The following is an 18,171-nucleotide window of genomic DNA, read 5'->3' on the forward strand; positions in this document are numbered from 1 at the left end:
TAAGCAGGTAAGATTTCTTGCTCAATTTAGGTGTCCTTGTTTCCATAGGTCACAGGGGTGGATAAGGCAGATCCAGCCAACAGAGGAGTCAGCATTAGTACCAAAGGGAAGACAGCTTTTCGTTTCACGGAGGTGAGAGATTTTGAACTGCTTGTGGCAAAGCTCAGAATGAAATGCAATGCAACTGCAAGTCCACAACACATCATAAGTACTGAGGTAACTGCTCTGGCTATTCTAACTTCTTAGAATTTGTTCATAGGAATAAGTCATGTACCTCTGGTTTTAAGGTTTGGAAAGATAATTAACTGTACTCATGTGAAACAAAATGGGTTAAACAGTGGTACTCCCGTGAATGCATTATGGTTTGGGTTCTTTTACCTTGCTTTTCTTCAGGTTTTGAAAAACAACTCTAGCTCTAATGCTGGTTTTCAAGTGCTCTCGGGTTTTCTGTATAGTTCATTTCTGTATAGTTCATGGGGTTTCTTTGGTGGTGATGGATGGTCAAGCCTCCCTATCCTCATATTCTCAGTTTTCATTACAAATATTTGTCCTTTCATAATTTTGTTTTTTTGCTCAAGAGGTGGCTTTTTTTTTTCCCCCCAAGTGAGGCCTCCTGAAAGCCCAGCTGTGCAGAGCAGGGACTGCTGTTTTTCATTTATTTTAGAAGCCTGTATTTGGTAACTTAGTATAGTAAATGATGGTCTGGTATCAGTGCTGCTTCATGGAGGATTATTTGTTATTTATGAATACCACTGTTACATTTTTTTCAAGGTTGCAGCTGGTTCTGCCACTGACAGTCCAAAGGATTTTGGTGCAGGACAGTCAAAGGTGGGCCAGAGAGATAACAGCAAAACTGTCAGTACAGAAGCACTAATGACTGTCTACCATCCTCAGGATGCTGAGAACCTTGACTCTAAAATGGTAAGGGATAAAATGGCCAATAGTCGTTGGAATTGAATTGGAAAGGACAGAATCAAAATGAATTCCAGCCAGGCTGCTGATTTCCTCTGGGTCTTTGCCAGCCTCCTTTCATCTGCATTTTCTGTATTTGGAGTCCACAGGGTGCTTCTTCATGGCTCCATTCAATTTTCTGCTCGTCTTGTTTAATAATGATATGCCTTATCTTCATGGAGTTAATTTCTCCTGCTCTTCCACCCCTCAGGGAAGAGTTGGCTGCTTGTTTTATGATAGTGAACATGTTGCATGTCTGTCTGAGTTTTCAAGATACAAAGTCACTACAAACTCTTTGGGAGCAAGGAAAATATTATAAGAAATTGACTTAACTTCTTCCTTGTTTCATTCTTCTGGACCACTGTCTAACAAAGTTATGCTTTGGAGAATATTAATATAGTTGTTTTTGCAGCAGAACATCCTATTTTTGCTTCTCCATAGTATGTGCAAGAAGACAGGTTTCATTTCAAAGTAAGTCTTTCAGCAGAACTGGGTAAATTAAGATACAAAATTTTTTATATTAGAAATACCAGAAAATAAATATCCTTTGGGCAGGACAAAAGGGGGTCCAGATTTTTAAGTCCTGCTTTTTATAGTATGTTGAGCAAAAGTGGACAGTCTACTTTCCCTTTCAGCACCGTTAATTGCTTTAACAACGTTAAGTCTTAGTGCTGCATGCACAGAAGCTGTAGTGGTGACATTCACCCTGTCCCAGCCCTGGAGCCTCACATGAGCTGGGGCACCCAATCAACAATTGCTTTGCTTCAGAGAAATGTCTGTTTGACCTTCCTGTGCTGTGGCACGTGTTGGTTTCTGCCAGATGGGATACTGGATTAGATCTACCTTCTCTCTCATCTGGTATAAACATACTTTAAAGAATAGTAGGTCAGGTATGAGATGGCATTTTATGCTAAATTTGTGCCCTGCATAGGCTGGATTTTTGCTCTGATTTGCTTCAGCATTCATTTCACATATCAATATGGATGCCAACGCTGCAGTTTCCAGTTTATATGAATATAACAGGGAGCAAAATTTACTTTTTTTCTCTGAAACCTGGGGAGAATCTACCAGTATACTTAATGCTTGTTATCTTCTGCCTTTTGTAGTTGAAAGAAAAAATGAAGGAACAGTCGTGGAACATCCTGTTTGCGGAACGGGGCCATGGGGTCAGTATGTTTCGAACAAAGAAGACTCGAGACCTAGTTGTAAGAGGCATCCCAGAGGCATTAAGAGGAGAACTTTGGCTACTGTTCTCAGGTATTGCATAACAAGTGTAATTGATTTATTTTGGGAGTCATCATTGGCAATTTTCATTGCAGAGTGATTCCGTTAATTTCAGTAGAATTACTCTGCCACATTACTTCAGCAATAACTGGAGATTCGTGAAGTACCTCAGTAGTCACCAAAATTTTTATACAAATTGTGAGCAATCAAATAACTGCTGTACTGTTGTCCTCTAATAGTCTGCAATGCAATGTATTGGCAGGTGCTGTAAATGATATGGCATCCAATCCTGGTTATTACACTGAGTTGGTGGAAAAGTCCTTAGGAACATGCACTTTAGCTACTGATGAAATTGAACGAGATTTACGTCGCTCCTTACCTGAGCATCCTGCTTTTCAAAGTGACACAGGAATTTCTGCACTCAGGAGAGTTCTTACAGCTTATGCATACAGGAATCCACAAATTGGATATTGTCAGGTACAGCAGTTTTGAGAGTCTCAGTGTTGGTTGTTGAAATATTAGCTCATGATGGCAGTATGGTAGCACCTCATAAAATCTGTCACAGAAATGTGGAATAGTTTCTTGCTTAGTGGTTCACTTACTTTGCTTATTTCATGCCAATGTGTAAAATGGGCTTTTACATTGTACTTGAATTAGTTTATAAGTGCTGTCATGTCCACTTCATACATGCATTTGCATTCCAACTAGGCATATAGCAAAAAAAATATTTTTATGTACTTTAAATACTCTTCTCCTTATTTAATAACATAGAAGTAAAACTCTTGTCCTGGACATGGCTGTAGGTTATCCCAGCACTTTAAAAATGGGCTGTAAAGTGCTTTCAGAAATACAAGTTCTAAGAAATAGCACCAGTTGTGTTTTCACCATCTTTTCTCTGAAATGTTTCCTTTCCTGTTTGAATGTTGCAGGCAATGAATATTCTGACATCAGTGCTTCTGCTGTATGCTAAAGAGGAGGAGGCATTCTGGCTTTTGGTTGCTGTGTGTGAGAGGATGCTCCCTGACTATTTCAATCGCCGAATCATTGGTAGCATCCATCTGCCTTTTTATCTATCTTGAATTGAATGTCTATCTATATTGAATGTCCATGGTTAAGAACAAATGTAAAAAGTGAGCTGAAGACTGACCTGTGGAGAGAAATCATTGCATTTGGTTTGGTATTGTTGAGTAGAAAATGGAGGTTACAGAGAACGTCCCATAACTCCTCCCTAAATAAGTGTGGATGTGATTTTCAGTTATTGTCATTATTCTAGGCATAACTACTGAGGAAATAGTCAGTTACACTATTATACTGTTCTTTTGGAATTATAACTGCAATTCATACTATTTATTTGAAACTTAGCCAGTTTAGATAAAAGAAAAGGAGTTACTCCAGGTCCAGACTTAGACTTAGATCTCATATGCAGTTCTTAAAGGTGTATATGCTAGAAGAAAATGGGGTGTGAAGTTTCTCTCCTGTTGCAGAGGGAGTGTATTGGCTGTTAGGAGAGTCACTGGAAGCAGCCATGCACTTACCAAAGTGCCAGCACACTTCAAACATGCCTCAGGCTCTGGCCCCATGCATGGGGAGCACAGCTTCCAGCACAGGGAAAGGAGCCAATGGTTCCGTGCAGCTGGGCCTGTGTGTGCTTGTACAACAAAGCAGCACTAGGACAGGAACTTTGTTTCTGGCTGGTGCTCTGAGAAAAGTGTGTTTCTCTGTATTAAGATTTGGGTGGTGGTTTTGTTATCCTTTCCCTGCAGGTGCCTTGGTAGATCAGGCAGTGTTTGAGGAGCTCATCAGGGTTCACCTGCCTCAGTTGACAGACCACATGATGGACATGACTTTTTTCTCCTCGGTCTCTCTCTCCTGGTTCCTTACCCTTTTTATCAGTGTGCTGCCAATTGAAAGTGCAGTCAATGTGGTGGACTGTTTCTTCTATGATGGAATAAAGGCAATCTTGCAGCTGGGCCTTGCAGTGCTGGAATACAACATGGAGAAGTTGCTCACTTGTAAGGATGATGCAGAAGCAGTCACTGTTCTCAACAGGTATCTGTGTAACTTACTCTTTCAGGTTACGTAGCAGCTCTATAATTGCATATAGGTAAGTCATTCTGAGGTAACTGAGAAGACAGCTAGCCAAGACTTCCAAAGGCTTCAAAGGAATTAGTGTTCATCTCAGGCTGAAATTCTGGAAGAGGTGTCTGGAAAGTGGGCCTGGATCCTCTGAAAATCCCATTCTACATTCAAGTTTTTCTAAAACCAAAACTATTTTGTGAATTTTAAAGAAAAAGCAATGTACTTTTTACCTTGAATTTATATCATGTATAGAAGGCATCTTTCCTAATGATGAGATGATCTAAAGCACATTATGACTGTTCCAGAGAGTTCAGGCATCAACTTGCAGCAAATTCTTCAGCTCAGTTCTTGTAGTTTAGGCTGCTGAATCCTCTGCTATTAATGGCTTAAAACAGAAATAAGACCAAAAAAATGTGATGAGTTCAATCATGATGAGATGTTTGTTCTACATTGGCAACGTGAAGTGCACTTTAAACTGACGTACTGCAAACAAAACTTGCACAGTTTTTTCTTCACTAACTAAATTCTCTTGTTGATGTTGTGGTTGTGTATCATGGAGTATTAAAACAGCAAAATTACTGTGCTATAGGAGTTAACGAGTTATAGCTGTTAAGAACTGATAAGAAGAATTTCTGTTCAGTGAGGCTTTTACATGTTGCATGCATGTTTTACATGTTTGAATGGGGTAGGAGCTACACAATTATTGAGGAAAATGTAATTTTTGTTATGAGATCATGCAGTCTGGTGTTTATTGTAAAATCTGGCCTCCCCACTGGGTCTATTTAGGTTGGTTATGTAGGTGTGATAAGCAGGTACAGATCAGGCATGTCTTTGGCTCATACATCTGGGGGAATTAGGATTGTCTTGTTCGCAGTTCAGGACAAGGGTTTTTCTCTGTCCCACTTAGTACAACCTTGCTATATGGATTAGAAAACCACGGGAATGCCAAGTGGAAGGGACCTTGGAAAGGGTCTAGTTTAACTTCCCACTCAAAAGGGGGTTACTGCTAGCACTAGATCACATAAGCTCAGTCTTAAAAATTCCCAATGCTAGAAGCTCTACAGCCTTCTCTGGGTGGGCAGTTCCCATGTTTGTGTATCTTTGTTGGTATTACAGCACATTTGTTCTGCTGACTCTGATATTCCTTGCTTTTTCCCATTCTCTGCACACTTTTTCTTCAGTAGATGCCAGTGCTGTTGTTTTATTGGGATAAACTGGTTCTTGCTGATTTCTCATGTGTTTGCTTTGTGCAGATTTTTTGACAGTGTCACTAACAAAGACAGTCCTTTGCCTCCAGCTGTGCAGCAAGGCTCCAACCTCAGTGATACAAAGAGTGACCATCCAAAAGTGGACATCACTAACCTGATCCGAGAGTCAAATGAAGTATGTGTTCTTGTGGGTATGTTTTTGCATCCTGTGCAGTGTTTATGTTTCATGGGCTAATTCAAAATAGTACAGTTGCATTGTACAAACTAGGGAAGAAAATATGACTGGATTGGTAGAAATTTGGCTCTGCGTTTTGTTGAGCCTCACTGAAAAACTTAAAGGTTATGGGATAGGTTTGCTTTTTTGTTGTTTTGGGTTTTTAACTGCTGAGAAGGTCTTTCTAGTCTATCCTGAGTGGAGTTCCCTAGATTCACTGCAGGTCATGTATTACCATCCCTCATTTGCGTTATTAGGATGTTAACTAAGTGACAAAACACAGCAGGAACAGCCTTTGTGTTACACTACTTTGAGACTGATTATTGCACATTGCAGATACTGGTAACTTTTGACATAACAGTGTATATGGGAAGCTATGTACTTGAGTAGTTTATGGTATGGGTGAGGAAGACCAGCTATGTTCTTTTAGTACTTTCTTTCAATTTGCAAGTTTACTTTCTGCAATGTTAAGCTTTGGAGCTCTGCACTGGGGAGGAAATAATCTAGCTTCTCCTTTTTGTCCCCAGATTTCCATCAGACATGTTTTTCCCTTGCCATGATGTGAGTCAGAGTATTAATCTATTTGTAGATAGGTTTCTGCTCAGCCCACCAGAAGGCAAGCTGAGAGAAAAGATATGTTCATATTTTGCTTTTTCTGTTAACTGGTTTCTTTTATCTGTGTGATAGTTCTTTTGTTTTCTGATTTTCAGTCATGTTTCTAATAAAAAATCCACAGTGCATCTCTTGAAAAAATGTCCTGACCTTGACTCAGGGAAGATTAACTAACTGTAATTTGTACAATTTAGAAACTGTCTTCTTTGATCTTTTTCTGAGAAGAGGGTGTTACTTTTAATGGGGTGAACAATGACAAGAATCAGAAACTCAGTTTCTCTTGGAACTGTCTTTATGGCACTGGGCTAATCATACAAAAGTGTATTCTGCTATAGTATTGTTTTACAAGAGCGTTACACTGAAGAATCATGTTTGGAAAATGCTTTACGATTCTTGGAAAAAAAGTTGCAAGGTATTATGGGTCTTCCTTGTCATGATGAGAACTCAAAGCAAGGGTGAATACATGCAGAATAGAGACCAGAGACAGTAAATAATGAAGTGCTGTATATTGCATTCTGAAGTGTAAGTTGAAGCTTTCACAGAGATGCAATCATGATTGTAAAACAAAAATTCACTTTCTTCTGCAGGAGACCTCACCAAAGCAATAGTCTCTGGTTTGGTATGGCTTTTGAACATTGTTTTGGGCAGATCTTGGAACCTGAGCTTTCCACTTCCAAGCTGGCAGCCCTGTTCCTAGGCCCACACCCCAGTTTCTATCTCACAGGCCCTTTTTCATACGCAAATATTGTCTTCAGTTGAAACTGAGTTTCTTCAGTGCTGGCAAGTGTCTCATATTTGAGAACTGCTCATACAAACTAAGAGTCAATTTCCTGCTTCCCATTTTGACCAGACAGTTAATTTCAACACAGTTGTGGTCTGGTAAAGGGTTTTATTTTCATACCACTGTGGAAATAAAATAAAACAAATTTCTAAATGGGAAGATTGCTGCAATGTAGAGCTGTCATTCTGCAAATAGGTTCCAAATTATGGAGAAGTGAACAGAGATACTTTCTGTGATACTGTTGTTTAGTACAGGTGTTCACAAGATAAATGAGTTTAAGTGAAAAGGTATGGAGTTGAATTTTAAAATGTAGTTTAATTTCATGCCTTTGACTCGGGCACAAATGCAGATTCTTTGGCAGTCTAATCAGGTATTAAGAAGTCATGTTTACCTAGAAAATGGAAGACTATAATGTTTTATCACATTACAGTAATTCAGAATTACATTAGACATTGTATTTATATTCTTACTATGGCCATTGCACAATATTAGTGCTCAGAAGCCACACCAGTGAATGAGTTATGAGTCAGAAATGCAACTTCTCTCTGCTTCCACTTTGTTTCAAGCCAGAAGGATGCTGGTAGTGGTCTCCACAGGAACATAGAAATACAATTCTGGGAGGAAACTCCACAGGTCATCCAGTCCAGCTTCCTGTCCAGCATTCACCCAGATCTTCCTTTAAAAAGTCTAGTGCTGTTGAAACAGTTCAACAAAAGAAAATCTGCAAAATCTTTAGTCCATTATAGGATTTCTCTGCCCATGTGGGAAAATACCCAGTATAATTTCTCTCGGATGTTCATAAAGCGCTATCAAGGAGAGTTGGTTGTGGTTTTCTCTGTAGTTCCTTGTTGCTATTAGGTCGTTGTTCCATCATTTACCCTTTCAAGTCTGGTCATGTAATCAATTATAGAATAGTTTGGGTTGGCAGAGGCCTTTAAAGACCATCTAATCCAAATAGATCAGACTGCTCAGTTGGAGTCCAGCCTCATCATGACTCTTAAGTTACAAGAGTGAGTCCTACAGATTGCTCTCCCAATAGGGAGTTGCCAGATCTCTTATTTTTCTAGATTTAATACAACCAGTTCCTTTAACCTTTCATCAAAGTTAATGTGCTCAGACTCTTTTGTTTGTGTTGCAGTTTTTCATATCTTGTTTAAAGGGCACTGCTGATAAGGAAACAAACACACTGCAGAAAAGCTTCTGGAAGTCCTGCATAGTTTGGTTGTTTATCACTCATTTGTTCTCAAAGTTTGTTACTAGAAGCAGTTTTGCCCATGGTGCATAGTGGTCATGGTTAGGCCATGTCTTCCTGATTGCCTGTGCTGTTGAAAAGTGTCAAAAAAACTTAGAGAAGTTGAATCTGCTGTTTCACTTCTACTGAATTTCCTCATAGAAGGAAATTAAATTGATTTGGCATGGTCTTGATAAAGAATGTTGTCCTGTTTTGATCTCCTGGTTTCTGTTTAGATTTTAATTGTTTAATAATTTCTCCATGATTTCTCTGATAATTTGTTTCTAGTTTTTGCCTCCTATCCCACTTTTCCTTAAAGGTAAATGCATTTATTCTACTCCAGTGCTCAGACACCTTTGCTGTCCTTCAGAAATTACAGAGGTAGCTAGGAATGATTCAGAAATTACTTAGGTAATTTCTTAATTTCACTAGAGTGAACTTCAATCCCTGACAACATGCAAATCTCAGACTTTCCTGCCTTGCAGTAGTAGTCACCATGTGATAACAGAATTGGGAATAGAGCCAACACACAGTAAAATCCCTTCCTTTGTGTTCCCACAAAGGCAACTACTCCAGTTTCTTCTTTCTCCATCACTCTCTGAAACACTTTTTAAACACCCTTTTGAGAGTTACACTGGTTAGGGAGAATGTTAGTGCTCTAATAAATTATTTTTTCCTCAGAGTTTCTGTGATCTTCCTTTGTGTCCATGCCTATATTGTGCTTAGCTGCAAGAAAGACAAAAATACCTGTGTAGATGTGTCTCCCAACAGCTGAATGGAATGGTGCTTTTCCTCTTAGAGATACGGTGATATTCGCTATGAGGATGTGGAGAGCTTGCGCTGCAGGAACAGGCTTTATGTGATCCAGACCTTGGAAGCCACGACCAAGCAGAATGTGGTGAGTGACTTGGAAGAGTTCAGACTTCTCTCTGATAAAATTCATTCCCTTTTGGAATTTTCTGAGAAGAGCTACAGTTTCCAGGGCCAAATATATTATTTTATACACTGAACCCCCTCATGTCTGCAGGGTATCTGTTAACTAAGGCTTGGCCTGTGATGTTTTCAGTCTGTGAATCACAGCATGACCTTCTGGTCTCCTTACAAGTAACACTTTTGCCAACCACTTCTAAAGGCTGGAATACCTCTCACACTTTGTGTGGATTGGAACAGGCTGACCTATATTTCTATCTGCTGATGTTAATGCATTTCTCTTAGAGGCACAGAGCACTGTACAGTAAAATAATTAAGCACCTGCATTTTTACTCTGGGAAGCGGCACTGAAGAGGTTATTGTAGTACATTCAACAGGGGTTACTTTTTTGTCTGTGATGTGTGTGAATGTCTGGTAATGTGGCAGCTTTCCATCTACCTATCTCATCCTTTCAGTTCAGACTGATGAATGAAGGTGGAGGTTGTGAGGAGCTTCCTTTGTTTGCCTGTTTTCTTTCAGTGGCTCATTTCCAATACCTGGTGGTGATGATACTAGCCTGTCCACCACCCAGTGCTTCTTTCTGCAGTAAGTGTGGCTTGTAGCAACAGAAACTAAATGCTGGTGGTTATGCTAAGATGGCATTGTTGTATTTCATTTTACAAAACATATATATTGTGAAGATGGAAGCTGGTCTTACAGCAAACTTTGTTTTAAAAAGCTGTGAACAATTTTTTAATTTAAAAAAATGAGGATTCACCTTCACTCTTGAGAACTGAACATGCATTTGCCCATTTAAAGGAAGCGATATGTTACGTCATTATAAATACAAATATCAAGGAGTTTTATCTCCTGAGTTTCATACTGTAGTCTCCATGTATGTTAGTAACGTGACTAGCTTTAAGCTTTTCTTTTTTTTGAGAAATTATTTCTTTTAATCTATAATCTTCTGATTATTTTTTAAAAGAAGTGCTATTCTTATTTCTAATTGTAACATGCCAAAACCTGGAATACGCAAACAGTGTCTCTTAATGTAATGTTAAATCTCCCATAATTTTATTTTATGGCCTTATTCAAAAGAGGGAAGACCCATTAATTAATTTTTTCTTAATTTTGTTTCAGCTACGTGTTGTGTCTCAAGAAGTAAAATTCAGTCCTAGTGATCTTGAAGAGCTTTATGAATTGTTCAAGGTAATGTGCCATTTTCCTCACTCACTGAACAGACTTTGAAATGGCTTTAAGAAATAGAGATAAAGGTTGGACTCAATGTATATTGTACATGCCAGCTGTAAATCTGGTTACGTAGTTAACTCCTCACATCTTTTCCCTGGAGAGACTTGTTGTTTCCTTAAACCTCATGTTTTATCTTTCTTTGCAGAAGGAGCACTTTCTTTCGTGTTACTGGAGTGTAAATAGTCCTGTCCTGCAACATCACGATGCCAGTCTGCCCTACCTTGACCAGTACCGGATTGACTGCCAACAGTTCAGGGTTCTGTGCCATCTCTTGAGCCCCTGGTCACACTGTGCAAACAGGGACTCCCTGGCCCTGTGGACATTCCGGCTGATGGATGAGGGCTCCGACTGCCTTATAAACTTCAAACAATTTGCCTGTGTTCTTGGTATGGCAGCAACACATACATGAGCCCGTTCACGAGGCTCCTGGGAGTAGTCCTGTGCTGTGTCACCTTCCATACACGATATGGAGAGCTAAGGAGACTTAGTCTCTTAACACAGGGTCAAATAGTGTGATTTTTATCACAGACAGAATAATTCCCTCTTAGAGATTAAATTTAAATATGGCTTGGCGATCAAAATATCAAAAAATTAAGAATGGTCTGATCTCATTGCCCAGCCTGTTTGGTTTATGATAAATCTTCATACTAAGTCATCTTATACACAGATTGTGCAGGACGACCAATGCCTTGTATCTCTGTGGAACTGAAAGCTTTCTTGGCTCACTGCTCTGTTCCTTGCATCTTGTTTTCAAAGTGGTATTATTCAGGAAACAAAAACGTAAGGGAAATGTGGAGACGTTAGTGCTGTATTTTGGTGCTGTGGTTTTATTTTAGTAAGTCATAGACATTATTAGTGTTCTTTCCTCAGCATAGGCTAACCCCAGGCTCAGCCATAGGTGATAGTGCTTTCCTTAAGCTTAATCTCTAATTATACTCCCTGTAAGGTAGGGCAGGTGTCCAGTTCCAACCTCCCTGGGTTGTATTTGTTTAGGTTAAACAGGTGTTTTAAAGTTTGGTCCAGTTGAATAGACTGTCCTTTCCCCTAACAGATACGATGTATAATGGAAGCTTCACTGACAAACTCAAGCTTCTTTTTAAGTTGCACATCCCTCCAGGTAAGTGAGAAGCAGTGGCATTTGGGGAGAGCTGTTTCTGGTCTTTGTCATTGTTATTACTGCTTTGGTAATGCCTGGGTGCCACAAACCCACTTTATTCAATCGTTTATTGCAGCTTTTACTGAAGTAGAATATCTAAGCCCTTCCAAAGGGGATGATCTTTCAAAAGAAGAGCTGATCCACTTCAGCCAACTCAGTGGTAAGCTCCAGAGTGTGAGGTTTTGCCTGCAAAATATGAGAAGGGATCTACTACTTATCCTGTGAAAAATGGGGATTTCTTCTGAAAACTAGTAAATCCAGTAAATCATATCCCTGTTAACAGAATCCTCTGTGAAGATCTTCTGTAGATAGTTGCAATTTAATAAAGTTGTGGAGAATTTGTGGGTAGCTCATCTGATGGCTGAATTCAAAGGCTATGGGTGTTTACATGGAAATAGCAGAGTGTATTTGGTTGGCATTTTTCAGCATTGTAGTCAGCCTGTTGTGGTTTTGAAGTGATGGCCGTTTTATTTTTGCATCCTGAGCATAAAGGGATGGTATTTTCTGCCTCAAGAATTAAAATACCAAATCAATACTTACTTTGAGGCGCATAAGCAAGTGTTTCAAAATTCAAACCTGAAAAAGGTCTAGTAAGTTTACGGAGTTGATAAAATAATCTGTTTCAAATACTCTTGAAAGCTGTGTGATTTTTATAGGGAAGACAGATCCCTTTTTGGTTTTTAAAATCTGCCCAAAGTAGATAATAAATAGGTACTGTTCCTGCTGCTCTTCAAGTCACGGACCATGAACATTATAAAGATTATTTGATATAACTGATAGCAGTTTCATTTGTGATCTTCTGCCTCACATTGGCTTCTATTTTTATAGAAAGTATGCAAATTTTACCATGTGGTTTCTTCTTTACCTAATCTGTGCTGAGAACATTGAGGGTCTTGCCCCTTAAGGAAGGAATTTTTGATAAGGGAAATGGAACATTGGTCCTCTTTTCTGAAATAAATAACTTGCTTGTTTGTTTCTTCTCCTGAATTGTAGTTTCATCTGTTGGGGATAGTCTTGAAAGTGATTCTTTGAAGAGCAGCCCAGAAAAAGGTAAAAGAATCCTGGTGGCACATTTGGTAACTGTGTCTTTGGGGGGAGTAGAGCTGGGAAAGTGTGTGCTGACGGAGTATATTAAGTAACATCATCCTTAGCGTGCTGCTAACATTGTCTCCACTTATGTAAGTGTAGTTGTGGGAGCAAAAGGGCAGTGTAAACTCTGCTCCTGTGTAGTCCTTGGCCCCACCACTCTGTTGAGAAGGAATGACATTGAAGATGCCAGTTCTTTTGCTTATCATCTCTTAGTTCTTGTGGGAAGCTCTTAGTTCTTGTTTGTTCACTTTTTTTTTTTTCCACTTCTTCCCCTTCCTAAAGGGAAGGGGAAGGTTGATATTCAGGCATATCTGAAGCAATGGCAAGATGAACTTCTTAAAAAAGAAGAAAACATCAAGGATCTGCCAAGAATGAATCAGGTAAACTGTCCGAGTCTTATTTAAGTCTATTTTGTCTTGAAAGTTTACCCTTTAAGTCTTGTTACTATATTTCTAAAGGATTTGTAGGATCCCTTAAATTTCAAATCTTCAAATCAGTCATTGGACTGTGGCTTTTTAAAACTGCTGTAACGTATGAAGAGAGGGACTTTGAGACACACAGAGGTTTCTCAGAGCTGGTCCATGCTGTCATTAGAGCAGCTGCACCAGGTGCCTGGCAGCAGCAGGCACTGGACTGAGAGCACAACAGGTAGTGAAACAAGACAGTTGTGTTGCTCTTCTCTGAACAGTGTCCTCTGTATCTCTCTGTAGTCTCAGTTTATCCAGTTCTCAAAAACTCTCTACAATCTGTTCCATGGGGATCCTGAGGAGGAGCTGTTGTATCGGGCTATTGCGGTGGTGACCAGCCTCCTGCTGAAAATGGAAGAAGTTGGCAGAAGACTGCAGAGTCCCATGTCACCTGTCAAAAGTCCACTTGCTGTTACAGAGATGGCTGCTGAAGTCCCCAGAGAAAGGCAGGAGGAAAGCAGCTCTGAGCAGAGTGAAGGCAGTAGAGCACAGAGTTCGGGAGGGAACCATGAATGGTCTTTTGCCTTTGAACAGATTCTGGCATCCTTATTAAATGAGCCAGCCTTTGTGAGATTTTTTGAAAAACCTCATGACATAAAAGCTAAAATAGAGAGTGCTAAAAATTTACAGCTTAAAGCAAGAACCAGAGTGTAATTTTCTTTACCTTTGACTCTGAATTAATCACATGAAACGCTTACAAATGAAGGCCGTAACTATGGAAATCAAGTCTGGTGTTTACATGGGGAATGAAGTTTGAAGAGTTAGCTTTAATTATCAGATTACTGGTATGTAATGTAAATAAAAATAGTTTGAAGCACAATCACTTTCTTGCATTGTTCATAAGTTTCACTCCAAAAAAAGGGACTGAATAATAAACTGTCTTTACCATGTTATTAAAACATGCCACATTGTTTGGAGATACTGGGTGTGTACCTGTTGCAAACCTATTTGAATGACTTGTTAGAGTGAGTGTTCTCCAGGTTCATTTCTATTACTGTGATAAAAGGAATTACTTTTTTCCATTTTCATTTTAAAGGAATATCAACAGCTTGGAGGTTGTCTTCCACATTAATTAATTATTTACAAACTTGCATGTGGACTGGGGTCAAAGCAAGGTGAAGACTAAGAACAGAGGCTGTGGTAGCACAAGACCATGAGATTAGAGAAGGAAGTTGTCCTGCTCTCTATTCCTCTGCTTTGATGTTACCCATGGGTCTGGACTCTAGCAGATTCCAGCCCCTCATCAGCAGTTTGCAGACTGCATTCTCCCAGCCCGTGGCTCAGTATTTGCAACAAAAAACTGGTTGCCTGCTTTTCTAGCTCGGCCTAGAGGTCTCTTTCCCACTTTCATCCCAATCCTCCTACAAAAAAAGGTGAAAAGGATAGAAGCTTATTTGTTCATCCAGGCTGCACAAGGATGCAAAAACTAATATTGATTGTTTGAAATTGAGGGAAAGCAGTGGCTAAATCTGTCTGACCACATGGTGTTTGTACTTTATGTGGCAAGAAGAGCCATTCTTGTCTTCTTAGGAGCATGTTGATGAAAGGTAGAGTTTTTGCTGGTGTTTGGAAAGTCCAAGCACAGGCCAACTGTAGCTGAATGCTGACTATTGAGCTGCTCAGGGACAGATTGCAGTTGCTTCTTTGCCTACCCTGAGTCCCTATCTCAACTCAGTAATTACTATTGCTTTTCTATAGCACTCTGGATTATTGCTGCTGTAATATTTTCCATCTGTCAGGATTCAAGGCAACAAGAAAACGCCCTTGAATCTGACTTGAAATTTTTAATATAGAAAATATGATATAGTGGAGAGCCTGTGGAGGAAAGCTCTGCCAGTGTAAATGCTGAAAAATGTTGACTTTGAGTCTTTGGTAACTGGTGCTAGAAGGCATTCAGAGGAGGGTAAGAGCTTGTATTTTAATAACAGTAGCAAAGTAAGTGGGGAGTCTGTGCTAAACTAGATAAAAATGTCTGTTTCTAAAGCCTGTATGACAATCTTTCTCTGCAGAGCAGCATTATTTTTATACTGTGCATGTTTTTTTAAAGAAGCAGAATGGGGATGGTATCTTTCTGGGGCTTTTCTTGCAATACTAGTGTGAATGAAGAATAAAATGAATTTCTGACTTGTGTTACAGGCACTTTGTGAAATGCCATCATCGCAGTTGGTGTTAAATTTATGAATTATGTCTTATACTCTCCCCGATAGTCTCAGGTATTAATGTAAAATAAAGTTTTACTGAAGAAGTCCAAAAGTTGTATCATACATGTAGAGAATGAGGAAGCTTTTTTCAGAAGCTTTCACAAAGTAATTGCACTTGATACAATATCGTGCTGATTTGTATTTTTATGTATAAAATATAAAAACTAATTTATCCATTTAAGTGGATATGGATAGGGCCACACTGTATTACTTATCTGAAAATGTATTTACTCACTGTTTTCACAAAGTTGTTTAGAAATACAAAGCAGATGATACTGTTGTTCTAGTCCAGGATGTACTCAGATAAGGTTTGATCAGTGAGTAATTCTACTGCAAATAGCCATGATGAATTAATGGAGCCTCACAAAAATACATACAGCTGCCCATCCCAAAAGCCTTTGGAGGTTCATGAGAGATATTGTTTATGTCAACAAGTAGTCAAAGCTGTGAACTGTTTGCTAATCAAGGAAACAGAGATATGAAAGTCTTAAAACTCAAGGACTTTTTTAAATGAGAAAGAGGCAAGATGTGAAGATCTAAGTACAGAAGAGTGTGGTGAAGGAACTTGCAAAGTACAACAACCTTCTGTTGTTAGCTGGTTGTAAAAAGGTGCTCAGTTTGTACAATGCCCTTTTCTATCAGTGCCCACCTAAGAGACTGTAGAGCCTTTGCCAGCTGGGTAGAAGCTCTTGTCAGATGTCATGTCTATGTATAAAGAAACATTGCCAGCATATATATATATCTATATATATATCAAAATAGATTTAAGATGAGAAGTTAGGATATGTAGGGGGAACACTAACTTTTATTAACTGCATGGAATTTTTTGTTCAATTTTTTAATATTTTTTTCTCAAAATGGGTGGTGTCTTTAAATTGTTCCTGTAATACACCTACAGGCTGATCCAGGAAGACTAGTCACAGTGACCAGGCATGCAGTCTCAGCAGGATGGAGGGTGGAGCGAGGTCACTTCCAGCAGGCTGGCAGCATTCAGGCAATGGCCCACCTTGGCAGGTTCTTCCTTTTGGAACCTCTGGATCATGGGCTGGTCCTTTGGGGAGATGTAGATGTAGCAAGTGCCAGTGATTTCCAAGGAGTGTGACCTAGAGGTATGTTTGCTGAGCTGCTACCACAGTGCACCAGAAGTTGAGCTCTGGAGTTAGTGTTTAGCTTCTTTCCTTTGCTTTCCTATTCCAGCTCCTTCCATCCCTATTCCAGACAGGCTGGCTAACAAATGGATGCAGGTTTAGCTGGGATTGGCAGAGCTAGAGCAACAGCAGCTCGTTCCCTGCCTTCATTCCTGAAGAGTGATACCTTGACTTCAAAGCCCTGCACAGTCAGGGACAGAGATCCCTGTGCCATACAGCTTTTTGACCAGGTGAAGCTGGTGATGCAAAGATGGCCCCAGACTCCCATCACATCACCTGAGGGCGCTGGGTGTGCCCACAAACAGGAAACACTTCTGTTGTGTCACTTCACTCATCTGTGTTACTTTCTTTCTATAAGTCTCCATGAAGTTTTCCGCCTTTATTTTCAGGTTCAGTCATAAGAAATAAATGCAGGTGCATCATTCAGTACAAAATAGACAGTTGTAGGTAGGCTATAGATTGCTACAACTACTGATGCTGTTTGTACAGTTTGACAATTGCAGTGCCTGCCTGCAGCATCACCCCTGTGACTCGGCAGCTGTGTCATGGGGACTCCTCAGCACTGACAGTGGCTCTTGAGGACACTGCACAGTCCTTCCTTGTGGCTGGGCCATTGTTGCTGTGTACTAAGATGCCTTTTGTCAGACCTAATCAGTAGCCTGGGGACATAGCCAGCAGAGCTGTGATGTCTCCTCGGTCTTGCCATATGGAATGTGCTGCTCTGGAGCCTGGCGCTGCTCCCTGTGCTCCGGGTGACCAGTGACAGCCCTGACCCCCACAAGGAACTGGCTGCTCTGTGTGCCCAGCTCAGGGCTTGGGCATGTGAGGGGAAGAAATAACAAAAAACACCAGCTCTTTCCACCATGGGGGAGAACTGATGGTAATTCAACCAGTAGCATTTCCCAGGACATGGAAGTGGCTGCTGCCATGTGATAGAGAAAAATCACTTTCTGTTTCCATCCATTCGTAAAACAAGCCACTTGTTCATCACTCTAATGGCTGAATAATAATGTCATTTTAGAAGAGTTTGCTACCATAGTGACTAAGAAATAGCTGTGTGTTGATTTTATCAGAAGTTTCTCATCCAATTGTACCATACAAGGTTCTTGATTGTGATTGCTGTTGTTATCTGGACTAAACCAGAAGGAAATATTCCGATTTGTTTCCAGAAAAATAGGCTATTCTGTCTTTTTTGCTATAGCTTTGTCACTTTACCAAGACGGCAGCACATGTTTGTGTTGACAGATTGGCTTTTAAACAATGTGTTGTATGCAGAGGTACTGTAAGACAAATGGGATGTTAAATAAAATATTGTTTCCCTTAAGAAAAAAACCCTTGTCTTTGAGGCACTATTATTTTTTGTAATGGCCTGTGGTGGAAGTTCCTTCAAGAGTGTTGGCCATGTTAAAGCCATGTTTAGTCAGTGCATTCTGAAACAAGGAGCAAGCCAAAGCCCCTGCTGGGACAGCAGCCTCCCAGAAGTGGAAGAAAAACGGGGACCTGTGTTTTGCAGCTTGGGACTAGTTTAGGCTGGAGTACAGCCCAAGCTGGCTTCAGTGCTGAGCTGGTAAGTGAGAGAGCCCAGGAGTACTGGCACTTGCTTTTTGCATCCAAATTCAAACAGTGTGCAGACCCTGATCCCTTGTTCTT

General features: G+C 40.0%; 1 protein-coding gene across 3 annotated transcripts in view; it reads left to right on the plus strand.

The window, feature by feature from the left end:
- Positions 1-13,992, plus strand: part of TBC1D8B (TBC1 domain family member 8B) — a 28,976-nt gene extending 14,984 nt beyond the window's left edge. For 2 of the 3 annotated variants that reach the window (XM_069015409.1, XM_069015411.1), the window contains exons 7-22: positions 49-216; positions 772-921; positions 1,393-1,422; positions 2,058-2,208; positions 2,438-2,652; positions 3,105-3,222; positions 3,939-4,224; positions 5,508-5,637; positions 9,100-9,198; positions 10,350-10,418; positions 10,606-10,846; positions 11,512-11,577; positions 11,693-11,776; positions 12,610-12,666; positions 12,988-13,085; positions 13,416-13,992. In XM_069015409.1, coding sequence (XP_068871510.1) covers positions 49-216; positions 772-921; positions 1,393-1,422; positions 2,058-2,208; positions 2,438-2,652; positions 3,105-3,222; positions 3,939-4,224; positions 5,508-5,637; positions 9,100-9,198; positions 10,350-10,418; positions 10,606-10,846; positions 11,512-11,577; positions 11,693-11,776; positions 12,610-12,666; positions 12,988-13,085; positions 13,416-13,826 — 2,373 coding nt within the window. In that variant the 3' untranslated portion in view covers positions 13,827-13,992. The remainder of the gene's footprint in view (positions 1-48; positions 217-771; positions 922-1,392; positions 1,423-2,057; positions 2,209-2,437; positions 2,653-3,104; positions 3,223-3,938; positions 4,225-5,507; positions 5,638-9,099; positions 9,199-10,349; positions 10,419-10,605; positions 10,847-11,511; positions 11,578-11,692; positions 11,777-12,609; positions 12,667-12,987; positions 13,086-13,415) is intronic. The other variant, XM_069015412.1, reaches the window with a different exon arrangement.
- Positions 13,993-18,171: the final 4,179 nt, after the last annotated feature.

This window comes from Aphelocoma coerulescens, chromosome 4A (assembly GCF_041296385.1).
Source record: "Aphelocoma coerulescens isolate FSJ_1873_10779 chromosome 4A, UR_Acoe_1.0, whole genome shotgun sequence".
NCBI classification, from domain to species: Eukaryota; Metazoa; Chordata; class Aves; order Passeriformes; family Corvidae; genus Aphelocoma; species Aphelocoma coerulescens.